The 12,937-nt window shown below is 44.1% G+C and overlaps 1 protein-coding gene across 4 annotated transcripts in view; it reads right to left on the bottom strand.

The window, feature by feature from the left end:
- STAB2 (stabilin 2) overlaps positions 1–12,937 on the bottom strand; it is a 151,751-nt gene that overhangs the window by 95,337 nt on the left and 43,477 nt on the right. For all 4 annotated transcript variants that reach the window (XM_036866125.1, XM_036866127.1, XM_036866126.1 and 1 more), the window contains 8 exons: positions 10,755–10,888; positions 8,708–8,790; positions 7,153–7,302; positions 5,747–5,890; positions 5,282–5,338; positions 5,007–5,132; positions 386–439; positions 21–101 (listed from right to left, as the gene is read on the bottom strand). In XM_036866125.1, coding sequence (XP_036722020.1) covers positions 21–101; positions 386–439; positions 5,007–5,132; positions 5,282–5,338; positions 5,747–5,890; positions 7,153–7,302; positions 8,708–8,790; positions 10,755–10,888 — 829 coding nt within the window. The remainder of the gene's footprint in view (positions 1–20; positions 102–385; positions 440–5,006; positions 5,133–5,281; positions 5,339–5,746; positions 5,891–7,152; positions 7,303–8,707; positions 8,791–10,754; positions 10,889–12,937) is intronic.

Below are 12,937 nucleotides of genomic sequence, written 5' to 3'. Positions count from 1 at the left end.
GCAGTAGAGTTTTCACCTACGTTGTCAGTCGTGTTAAACCGTATGATCTGGTTGGCCATGCTCCTAATGTGAGGGGTCGAAATGAGGGCAGCCACTTCTAGCTGCAAGAACAAGAGAACAATAGAGACACTGAGAGCGGCACCCAAATCCTCACTGGAAAAAATAGCTTGAAAGCTTCTGAAATAAGTGACAGGAGCTTTGAGGTCACGAGTTTTTGTGGCTTGGAAGATTTCTTTGATGACAGGCTCATTATTCACTGCTCAGCGTGTGCTCAGAGCACCAGATAAAGAACAACTGTCACACGTTCTCTAGCACTAAAATATTGGAATTTAAGGTCAGGTATCTTGAAAGCAAGGAAAAAATACCACAGAAAAGTGGGGCTGACCTGGGTAAACGGGACAATATGGTATCTGACGAGTTCCAGAAGCTTCCGAGATCCCTGCAATGGAATCAAAATACTTCTTTAGTCACTGAGGAAAACACAGATTTCCCTCTCTTGTTCAGACTTCCTCAAATGACTTTGGACACTTGGTCAAGAAAAACAAATGACCCATAATCTCTTTACTGGGAAGTCCAGGGTGAGAAAAGCCCCCTCCCCCAAATAGGTAACATTCACCAAATTTTTACTTTATGGCAGGGGCTATTCTGAAAACATTATATGCACATCTCATTTAAGCCTCCCAACAGTCCTGTGAGGCGGGGATACTATTGACTCATTACATGTGTGATAACGCTGAGTTTTAAAGCCATGTCCAAGGTCACAAAGCTAACTTAGGATACAAGCCGAAGAAGTAACTCAAGCTCTCAGTCACCTTGCTCCATCACCTCTCTCCATGTCTAAGGCTACATTCCAGGTTTTCTAAGACAGCCTCAGTTTATGATTCTGTTTCACTCTCTCTAAATAACCATGTGCTTGTTAGACCATGTACTGGTTATTTAGGAACATACAGTCCTTGTTAGGAATATCTGGCCAGGACTCTTTCTCCTTCTGTGTTCTCGTGGTACATGTTCATCTCGCCATCAAGGTCCTTTCCAGGGTTTCTCCTGCTTCAGGAAACAGAAGCAGCAGTGGAGAAAAAAGAGAGTCTTGGGACCCTAAGCAGGATGAGCAGTCCCCATACGGGTGCCCTGGAGACAGTGTACGGAATTGAGGGGCACAGGACCGCTCTCCCTGGTGGAAGAAGGCAGCAGCAGTGGCGGGCGGCTGTGGTATGTCTGTAATCTCCCAGCTGAATCAGAGCTGGGGTTACAAGCTTTGAAGCGCTGAATTCTGCTGCTTCAGTGGCACTGCCACGGTTACTCTATCTTGGAAAGGTGAAGGATGACAAATCAAGATCATAATAACCTCCAAGAGGCTGACCACGTTAGGGACATGTTCCAACAGCATGAGGTCCCAGGTGGAGAGAAAGCCCTGCCGAACCTGAGTTCCATTCACTCAGACCCCTCTCTGCATTCCCCCTTGGCCCCTATGCCAGGGGGAATTACCTGTAAGTAGAGTGACCACACATCCTGGTTTGTCTAGTACAACCCTGGCTTTTATACCTATCATCCTGGCAGCACCATTCACTCTCAGAAGTGTCCTGGTGTGGACACTCGTCAGGCCACCATATCTATACATCAATAGCATTATGTGCAGGGCAAGGTTACCAATAAGAATGTTGAAGTTGACCACCAGTTGGCCAGCCCTGGAAGTGACAGTTTCTGTAGCTCTGGTTCTGTTACCATGAGACTCTGAGCAAATCACTTAGCCTCTGTGTCTTAACTTCCCCTTACAGCTACTTTATGGTACCCAGAAGTGAGGACTTGCAGGCAGAAGCAATGCCATTACACGTTTGGATGCTAAGTGGCAGAAAGGGTGGGAAAAAGTGGGGACCGCTGGAAAATATCAGACAAAAGTAGACTGCAAACTCCCAGAAGGCAGGGACTGGGTCTGTTACTGTGTCCCCAGCCAGCATAGTATAGGGCACATGACAGGACCTACATAAACATTTGTGCCAATAAGTTAAAAGGAGGGGGGGAAGAGTCCTGAGAAGGGCACTGAACTGGACCTCAGGAACCTGAGTTTAATTGTGGTTCTGCTTCTGTGTGACCTTGAGCAAGCCACTCAGCACCTCTAGTCTGCAAAACAACAGGGTTTGTATGGACCCCTTCCACCCTCTAATTCTATAGAAAGACCTTATCAACTGGATAATCCACTTCTAAAGCCTCAAGAATTAATTGGCGTTGGATCCTTTTTACAAAAAACAGGAGAATGAAAGGGACAAAGGAATTGATCGGCATCACTCTGCCACCGTGTGTGCCTGCCACCTCATCTGGCTGGGGGCCATATCATTCAGATAGAGTTTAGTCCAGTGAGGCTCAGGTCGACAGGATGTGCTTTCAGGCGCTGTCGTTGGAGAGCCTTTTGGTGCAGTGCATTCTTTCCTTTATGAGGACATTCACTTCCTACTTGCTGTTTTAGATGAAAACGAACAACAACAACAAAAACCAAGCCTTCTGGTGCAGTGCATTCTTTCCTTTATGAGGACATTCACTTCTTACTTGCTGTTTTAGATGAAAACGAACAACAACAACAAAAACCAAGCCTTCTGGTGCCAGAGACAGAAAGGGAAAGTTTTTCTACCAAATTGTGACTATGACTTTGAACTCTGTAAATTCACCTCTTTTTGTCCCATTTAGCTTGCAAGGTCTTTGTGAATTGGCAAGGGCTGGTCTCTTGCTCCCTTTGCTTTTATTTCTGTCTAGTTTGGTGATGAAGTCATAACTCAAAACTGAGGGGCTTGTGATCGATAGCCATGGTCTCTGCAGGGGTGGGATAGTTCAGAACTGAAATTTTGCTTCAGAGAGAAGCAGAAAGATACACTGGAAACAACGCATTCCCAGAGCAGAATTAGAAAGTATTCTTCTAATGAAATCATTTTTTTTTCCATTTCATTGGCATAACTGATGGGGATCTTCTTGTCTCCAGCTGAGGTTCCTCTCCGAAGATAAAGCTAAAGGATGCTCTTAAGATGGGTGGAGAGAGAAGGAGCTTCCCATAGGTTGAGGAATTTTAACCCACACTGACTCTGGACCAGAGAAACTGGTAGAAATGATGGTTCTATTCCTCACCTAGAAGTTGAAGTGGAAAAACTGTTTTAGACTCAGGATAAAGAGACTTGAGGTTTTATATTCTTTGCAAGCAGAAAGATACTGCCTTTGAGAGAAATGAGATTGAGAGCCAGGGGCAATGGTGTGCTGGTAAATCCCTTCTATGGGGAAGAAAATAAGCCCTGATTTATAGTGTTGGCCAGTTTCCATGGTGTCCATATTCCTACCAGAGGCTGATTTCAAGCTACCGATGGGATCTCACTGAAGGGCAAGAGACATAATCTACTCTCGAGAGCCTGAGTGAAGCAGCTCCAGTCACCACTGGAAGGAGCTACAAGGAGAAAGAGAGGAGCTTCCCGAGCCAAGGTACTTGACAGAAAAGCAGGGAGGCTGATCTTTTCTATCCTAGTCAAAAGGCTTTGTTTTCATTTTAAATGTACCTGATTAGGTGTCTGAGAACTCCTTTATTATTATTAAAAATATCTGTATCAAATTAGAAGCTATGCATTCAGAGAAGCCATATAATCTCAGAATTTTAATACCTCCCCAGGGGAGAAATGATTACTTCTTGGATCTAAAATTAAATATGAATGTGAGTTCTAAAGAGAAGAATGTTAGTTTTCCTGTAATAGCTAGGTTTCAGGAAACTTGAGCGTGAATCATATTTTTAAAATAACACCCTAGTTTAAAGGCACTGGGAAGTCTGACTTTTTAAATGGAAACCTGTAGCAAATCTTCACATATCAATACGTTTAACATCTGTTTGTAATGTAAGAGATTACCTTCTGACTTAGCTCCTTGATACCTATTTTTTTTTAATCCAAAGTATTCTGAATGCAAGATATCCTTGTAGGTACCTGAAAGTATTCCAGAAAGGGAATGTGAGCCTCTACATCATTCAGGCAACAAGTTTCTGAGTGCCAAAAAACAGTGTGACCTGGGATACCTGAGTTAGAAAGTTGGTGCTTACCAAAATGTCTATTTCTGGGCCTCATTCCACTGCCACGATATCAGAACGCTTGAGGTGAGCTTCTGGAATCAGCTTATTTAACAAGCTCCATGGGTAATTCTTAAGCATACTAAAGTTTGGGGATCACTACTCTAAAAGATTCAGACCCCCTCATTCTATATAGTCCACACTGATCTATATGAGGTCATAGGTAGTTTTGCCCCATTGCCAAGATGGTAGCAGGGGCTCAGGGTACTGAAAGAAAGCCTGTGGTCCTTCCTGTAATTCCACTATTTGACATTCTAATGAAAAAAATTCCATAATTAGCTAACCTTCTTTACAGTTTAAGGCTGATATTTCTGGAAGAGGAAACACTTTAAATGGTATCAGTCATTTATACCCTAGAGTGAAAGAGTAAAAAATCTCCTTTCTTGAGGAGGACGTGAGAGAATTGAAGGTTTATGGTGTATAAGGAGAGGGTTATTGTGGAGAGAACTGAAAACAATAGAAAGGAGAGTCGGAAGCCCCTAAAAATAACGTTTATTCCTTTTAAGTTTAGCCTAGACCTGGCCCAGAATGCCCTACATTAGGCTTCATTTTCTAGATGATTTTAGAGTTGTAGGGAACTTAAAATTATGATTTTGCTATTAAGAAATATTAGAAGAGCCAGGACAAATCAAACCAACCATTCAGAGCTGCAGTTGCAAATAGATTTTATTTCCTGTGCCCAGCCTGATTGACTGGTCTTATAGCTACTTGGAACTCTACTGAGGAGATTGTAGCCACATCTAGGCTTAGTTCTAGAGTACTGTGATTGATTAATGATGTCTGTCTTTGTTTTGCAGAAGGGTAGATGGTGATACATGTGCTACTTATTTGTCATCCTTAATTTAGAAAAAGCCTGTATGGACAGAGACTGAAGCAGTGATCCTCACATGACACCATTAAAGTCAGTAGGATACAATACCTCTGAAGAAAGGAGATAATCGAGAGTGCCATCCTTCATGTTATTCAATGCTTCATCACTTGGAACAAAAACGGTATATGGTCCACCAATCCCATCCTCATCTAAGACATGTCCCACACTGGTTTCCTGCATTTGAGAAATGAAAATTTATATCTGCAACCTATCTCAGATAAATATCTGAATTCCCCAGCAACGATTTATAATTGATACCCCCTGCTAATTTTACAAAGGACTGGACATAAAACACTTTCTAGAAATTCATGAAAAGTACATACCTCTAACAAAGATCTGAACTTGCTGTATCTTCGTTGTAGCATTGTCATTATGGTTTGCTAAAAAGAGACATCTTGCTTAATATTCAGTGAAAAAGAATAAGGTGGTTTAGGAAGTATTTAGATGCTCTAACATGAAAAGACTGATGACAGAGTTTACATGTAAGTGTGGCTCTCCTCCATAAAGCACAAGGGGTAAGTTTTCACGACAGCTGGTCTGAGTTGTCAGGTGTGACTATGAAAAAGGTCACAAAATCAACATCTTTCCTACACTTACTATATGCCTTTCTTTCTCTCCCAGAGGTGCCCAGAATTCTACTAAAAACAGAAATTATCCCGTTTTCCCCATGGTTGGGGTCCTAGTACAAGCACATAGTGCTGGCATTCATTTTCTTCTTGGGAGTGACTCTCCAGGGAGCAAAGGAAGATGGATTTGAGGTGACGTCACTTTTACCTGAAATATCTCACCTCAGTATTGCTCTCAAACGTGGGCGTCACCTTGTCCATGGCTCTGTCGAGGATGTGCAGGAGCCCGTTGGAAGCAATTATGTTCCCTTCTATAATTTTTACCTTCTTTTTGCCTCCATAGAGTTTAAGCTTCAGGTGACTGTCCTAAAACACCAAGGAAAAATAAAAATTAATGTGTGCCCTTGAAAAATCGAGCACTGGATTAGAAGAAGTCTTAAATCCTTGGGTTCTGCCATTTATTGGCTGTGTGATCTTGGATGAGTTCCTTATCCCCAAAATGGGAATGATGGTTTCTGCTCAACTGAGTTCACAGGTCTTTCATTAAGATCAAATGAGATAACATATGAAATCACTTTTGACTACCAGTGATTGCTAAATGAGAATAAGGCATTATAGTCTCCCCGCCATAGATGGCAAGCTACAAAAAGGCCCCAAACTATTCAATTTATTGTAAATTCATTACCTACTTTAGTGTTTTGGACAGAAGAGGCACACAATAAAACATATTTGTTGAATGAATAAAGGAATGAATGCATGTCCTTGTGAGAAAGGAAACCACATCTTCCTCTGTCTGTCCGTCCATCCATCCATCCATCCATCCACCCTCACACACATACAGTACAACCCACTGGTGAAGGATTCAGGCTTTGGGGTCAGGCAGACCTGCTTTTGAATCGTGGCTCTGGCCCTTACTGTGCGACCTCTCAGTTTTCCCATTGGAAAAGCCTTCGCAGGGCTGTTGTGAGCCTTATGTAACACAAATCCAGATTTACCCCAGTATCTTGCATGTAGTAAGTGCTCATTAATCTATCAACTATTGATATTTGGTGAAATGCAACAGGATAGGTCATAACCCCTCCCCACACACACACTCTCTCTGTTGACTGACCATGTGCCCTTCAGCTCAGTAAAATCACAAAAAGAGTTATTTGTGAAAGAGGAGGAAGATATTTAAAAACAAAACAGAATTAATGGCATTAGGAGAGATGCAATGTTGAGTTGGAGAGGATGGATAAACCCCAGCAATCTAAAACAAACAATCCATTTCCTTTCGTAAGATGAGTGCTGATCTGGTTTTCTGCTGATGCTTCCAGGAAAAAAGGTTTACTGTAAATTTCTCCTTCCTGCTGGCAGTTGAATGATGGTTGTCTTGAAAACTAATTCAGACTAGAGCGAAATCACTTTACAGTTCCCTTTCTGTAACAGTCCACCCTTCTCCTACTTGACCCTTTCCTGTGTTGCTCTCCATTTTTTTCCTGTGTAGGGAAGTGCTCTGACAAGTAAGGAACAAGGAAGGGAGTTCTTCGGAACCTTTCATGACCCCCGGACACCAAGAGAGAGCTCGCTATGGCCACCGACTCAGTGAGCAGCTTCATTCTGGGAGTGAAAATCAGAGAGACCCTCACCTTATCACCACTGAAGATTTCCCCTGACTTTCCGGTCAAAGTATAGAATGTGTCTGTGTTATTCATTTGCTCGGTGCTCATCTGCCCAGCAATCATGTGGAGTTTCACAAAGTACTGAGCAGCTTCGTTATTCAGCAAAAGCTCTTTTACCTGAGAAAAGAAAGCCGATTCCTTCAGTCTCTACTGTGGTTTGAAGGGGAAAATGAGGTTTGTGATTCAGGTTATGACTTGTTTAGCATCAAAAACATCAGTTAGTTCACCCTGACTTGAGTTTGGGCTCTTTCAGATACAGACGACTTTCCCAGAGATAAGCTGCCCTAAGCCAGGGCTCAAAGGTAGCAGAAATATGGAGGTGAGGCGCGGTATGCTTTCAAACCATGGGGGGTGCTCTGGGAGGGAACCAGACATTGTGGGGAGAGCACAGCACTGGGGCCAGGAGGACCAACGTGGTTGGCTGGTGCTGAGGGGTCAGTCACCTTGAGCCCAGGAAGCAGCTGGGAATGAAATGTGAAACTGTGTGAAAAGACCCAGTAGAGTGGACCGATGGAGCTTCTGAAGAGCAAAATTAAGATTTTTGAAATCCTTTGGATCAAATTGACGTTTTGTCAATATTATATTGTCAACAATCACTCAGAGACCTTTTCTCAACTCTGTGCAAATTCAATCTGTACATTAAACAAGAGACCACATGCAAAGTGTCTAGCCCAGATGCCTTCAATATTCACCAGTTCTCCTTCCCCACAGGAGACATGTGAGTGCATCTCTGAAGATTAATGACAGATTCGTCTTGGACGGATGAATGGTGGTGGCATATTAGGAGGAGAGAGTCTGAAACTCGCTGGGTGTTAATTGAATGCAGCACAAATTATGATCACAAAATATCTTGGATATTTTTGTGATCGTATATAAACCAATATAAACCAATTTCATGCAAATCAGCGTGTTCATTACCTACGTTAAACCAAATCTAAGTATTGCACCGATACCATGGGAAACCTCCACTGGGCACTATGGGTTTCATTCCCACTGGTTGACATCATTTGAGACAGCAGCTGCTCACATTGAAGACTACAATTCTCTTCTAGTTTCCACTACCGCTGTTACCATTTATGATGATTTTAAAGAAACAAATACCTAGCTGGTATGTTGATTTAATTCTTTCCGTGGGAAGTGAGCAGTTTTGCATTATGCAAATCTTATTTATCACGTGACTGCAGTTGAGGACCCTTAGTGATTACCCTTGAGGAGTAATGACTGGAAGGGGGCACTGGGGGAGGCTTGTAGGGAGCTGGAAATGGTCTCGCTAGATACATCGACACGCACTTTGTGACAGTTCATTGAGCTGTGCACTTACTGTTTGTATACTATCCGTAAGGACGTTTTATTTTGCTCAAAGAATTTTACAAAAAAATTGCCATCTCATCATCAGTAGGTTTAATTTTAATGGGGTTTCCCACTTTAAATAAAGAGGGTACTGTCTACTAAGGTTTTTTTTTTTTTTTTTTTTTTTTACATTAGTCCTTATTTATAAAACAAGGTTATTTGAAATACTTACATTGAATCCTTTTAATCCCTTGTCTGTCGGCAACAGCACGGTAAATGGTCCGAGGTTACTCAGTGGCCAAGCATAGACTTTGTCTTAGGAGTTGAAATACACAAAGAAAGAAAACACCAAATGGGTCAGTAGCACATGAGTAAAATCAGGCAATGCCCCTTGTGGTCCACTTAGACCCTCTGACTCCTGAGCTCCTCCGTTCTAATTGGTATCACGCAGGCCCTAGGTGACCTGGGAAGCTAAGAACGTGAGGCCCCCAAGTGATCCTCACAACTGTGTGATTCTTCCTGTAGCCACAGTCTTGACTCAAAGATACCCTGGGGTGAGAGGTTCCATGAGGGTCATGTGACAAAATCCTTGGACAACCCCTGCCCCTGTGCCCAACTTTCTGACCTGTTGCCATCTCAGTGAGTAAAGATGCAGCCCTTGCTCCATCAGGGCCAGCTCAGAAGAGCCTCATTCTTGGGACTTCCCTGGTGGCTCAGTGGTTAAGAATCCACCTGCCAATGCAGGGGACATGGGTTCGAGCCCTGGTCCAGGAAGATCCCACATGCCGCGGAGCGACTAGGCCTGTGCGCCACAGCTACTGAGCCCGCGAGCCACAACTACTGAAGCCCGCGTGCCTAGAGCTCACGCTCCGCGACAAGAGAAGCCACCGCAATGAGAAGCCCGCACACTGCAACGAAGAGTAGCCCCCGCTCGCCACAACTAGAGAAAGCCCGTGCGCAGCAACGAAGACCCAACGCAGCCAAACATAAATAAATAAATTAATTAATCAAAATAAATAAATTAAAAAAACGAAGACCCAACGCAGCCACACATTAAAAAAAAAAAAAATAGCGCCTCATTCTTGGTTTAATGCTTTGTTGTTGCCATTGTGAAATGCTCAATACTTTTTGAACAAAGAACCCCCGTCTTTTCATTCTGTACTGGGCTCTAGAAATTTTATAGCTGGTCCTGTTCCATGCCCCTGGGGAGGCGGGGACAGCAGGATGGGCTCTGTGCTCTCACACAGGAGGCAGCGTGCCCCACACCTCATAAACTGGGCAGGTGACAGGGTGACTGGACTTTGTCCAGGGAAATGTCTAAAGGACACTGTCCCCCTTGTCTGCTCTCACTGATATTCTAAGAGTGTGTAGAGGAAGGTGGGAGAGCCCTGAGGTCTGCCAGTAATGCCTGACTTCCTGGGGGGTGTCTTGCAAAGAGCGGGTCATTTGTGTAGGAGGCACATTATTTGCACAGAGAACACAGCACTGACCAGTGCAGAACACTTCCTTCTCCGCCTGTGCTCTTTCTGGGAAATCATGCTTGGTGACTGGTCAGTTCTAGATGCTGATATTTTAAGGATTCTGTTGATTGCTCAAGCCTGTGTTTTATTTCCTGTCGACTGGCAAAATTTGTGTTTTATTGGAAATCTTGTCTAACGCTGTGATCAGCTATATTTCATTCTTATGGGAGTGTGAGGTCATGACCTCTAGAGGGTGTTCGGAAAGGCAGGAGGGTGTTTTACGCTGTCACCCTGCCTGGGGGCTGGCAGAGAATGTGTCACTATAGACTGTTAGTGGCTGGGGGACCAAGGATGCTAAACACCCAGCGATATGTGAGATGGTCGGTCGCACACCATCAAGACTCTGCCCCACATTCAAACGGCACCTTCACTGAGGAGCATGGATAGTGCCTCCCCGTACTACCTGCCAACATTGTTTCCCATCTGGAGGACCCACAAGGTCGAGGGAAAGAGGATGGTTTCCATCCTCACGTCGGTAGCTGCCTATCTCACTGTTGTTGCAGACCTGTTAATCGACGGTGACCCCAGGACCTTGTCCTTAGCTGCCGCATTGCTGGATCTCTTGGCACTAACTCTCATCTCCTTGGAACAGCTGCTTGTCCTTTTCCTCCCACTTGCCCTTCCTAGAAAGGGCTGATCCCTATAGACAAGACTTGCCTATCCTGCACACCCCTTTCTGAGTGATTGTGTGTCTGGCAGGTGTCCTTGCCCATCAGAGGACTGCTCTTTCTGTGGACATGTGCACCCATGGCTGTGTACCCAGGAGTGAGATGAAAGAGGTCAGCCTTCCTTGCCATTTTCCTCCGGGTTCAGTGTTTAATTCTCTCATTCGCTCCATGATGTTTCCATAACACGTCGAGCCATCGCCAACGTAGCCTTTGCGGCAAGTGCATCTACAGAGAGGGGGAAAACACACTTTCAGGGTCTCAAAGCCATTGGATGTTGAGGTCATACAGTCCAAACCCCTCACTGTGCAGATGGGGAAGACTGAGACAGTCAGACTGGTTGCTCAGGGCGGGGCAGACACAAGGCCAGAAGAGTGGGACAAATACAAGTGAGCATTCCTAGTGTACAGGCTGACATAGAGCAGCCCCACAAGAAATGGATATTTAATACACTATGTGTGTATATGTAAACACTAGATAACTCTGTATATTCTTTGTCTCAGTATTTTTTCAAAGTATAAGCAAGAGCCCATGTACATCAGAAGCACTAGGGTACTTACTATAAATGTAGAGTCTAGGTCCCCACTGCAGAACCACGAAACCAGACTAAGCTGCTGAAACCAGCCTCAAGTAAAGAGTCCGAGCTGTGGATCTGCTTGGAAGACCTTCTCCCTCCCTTTCCTTCCTGAGGTCTTGCTCAACTGTCCCTTCCTAGGGAAACCTTCCTTGATTTTCCATCCCCTTCCCCATCTCTTTGTAGATTGTGTCCCCCTTAGTGTGCCATGTAGCTCTTTTCTGCAGCACCAGTCCCAGTTGTAATTTTATCCTGACCTGTGTGGTTTTTTGATTAAGATCTGCTTCCCCATCTAATTTGAGAAAAGAGTAAGGACAAGGGCTATGTGTGTAATTATTCACTCTCGTAACCCCAAGATCTAAGTACAGGGCTTGGTCCATAGTAAGTATTTAATTAATAGTTGTAAAATAAGTAGTAATTGAATTAAAAGAAATATGTAAACAATGAAAGTCACAGAATCTTATATGATAGTTTAGGTTCACAAAAGAGAAATGGAGTTAAAGATGCAGTTAAAAAGGCACTAGCAGTGGTGTGCTGGTAGATGTTAGACATCCAGCTCTCCAGGGGAAAAAAATAGTCCTGATTTGCAGCATTTGCCCATTTCCCATGGTTCATACTCCCACCTTGGCCAATCTCAAACTACTGTGACACCACCAACCAGCTGGCACATCCCTGAAAATTTAATCATTGGCTCTTGTGACTCAGTAAGCCCTGGCTCTAGCAAACCACTGCTACCTGGCAAAGACTGGTTGACAGCTGGCTGAAATTGGCAAGGTGCTTAGGAAGGTGACATTCACCAAAATCTTGGAGATAAGTGAGGAACCAACCAGGAGACAGGGGAAGAACATTTCAGAGAGGAGAGAGGCAGGGATGCTGTGGGCATGCATAACACGATGTGACTCATGTTTAGGAGAGGATTCCACAGAACAATTATACACTCGCTAATCCATTTGTGTTTCTAAATTGGTCCCATGGCACACAGATAAATTTCCAACACGTTTGCTGAACAAACATTTCTGAGTCTTATCACCCCTTGCTTGGATTGCTGCAATGACTCCCTAACTGGTGTTTCTGCCCTTAGTTTTCCTCTCATCAAATCAGTCTTTCACACAAGCCCTGAGGGGTCTGTCCCAAAGGGAAATCTGGCATCTGTGTGCTTAACACTCTCAGGGACTCCTTTCGTCTACAGGATACAGTGTAAACGCTTAGCACGCATGCAAGGCTTCAAAGGGTGGGGGTGGGGGGATCTTGCTTATGTGTCCTTCCTGCCTTCCTGCAAATCCCAGCAACACCAAATCGCTTTTTTTTCTAGACTGTTATACCCTTCTCAGGCTGTGTGTCCTGCCGGGAGTGCTCTCACTCCCTCCTCATAGCTCAGGTGTGACCTAGGCAACCCTACCCGGCCTCCCGACTCACTCCCCCACCACAACCCATCGTACCAAAATGACCTCTTCAGGGGATCTCCCCTCTGCCAGCTGGGACGCTCTCCTAGAACCTGGGTCCCACCTTATTTCTCTCCCTTGTATTCCAGCACCCGGGACATTGCCTCATTGTTGAACTGATTTTCTTTCTTTCTTTCCTTCTATCTATCTATCTATCTATCTATCTATCTATCTATCTATCTATCTATCATCTATCTATCTATCTATCTATCTATCTATCTATCTATCTATCTATCATCTATCTATCTATCTATCTATCTA

Source organism: Balaenoptera musculus, chromosome 10 (assembly GCF_009873245.2).
Source record: "Balaenoptera musculus isolate JJ_BM4_2016_0621 chromosome 10, mBalMus1.pri.v3, whole genome shotgun sequence".
Taxonomy (NCBI): Eukaryota; Metazoa; Chordata; class Mammalia; order Artiodactyla; family Balaenopteridae; genus Balaenoptera; species Balaenoptera musculus.
This window is presented reverse-complemented; position numbering and strand designations above follow the sequence as displayed.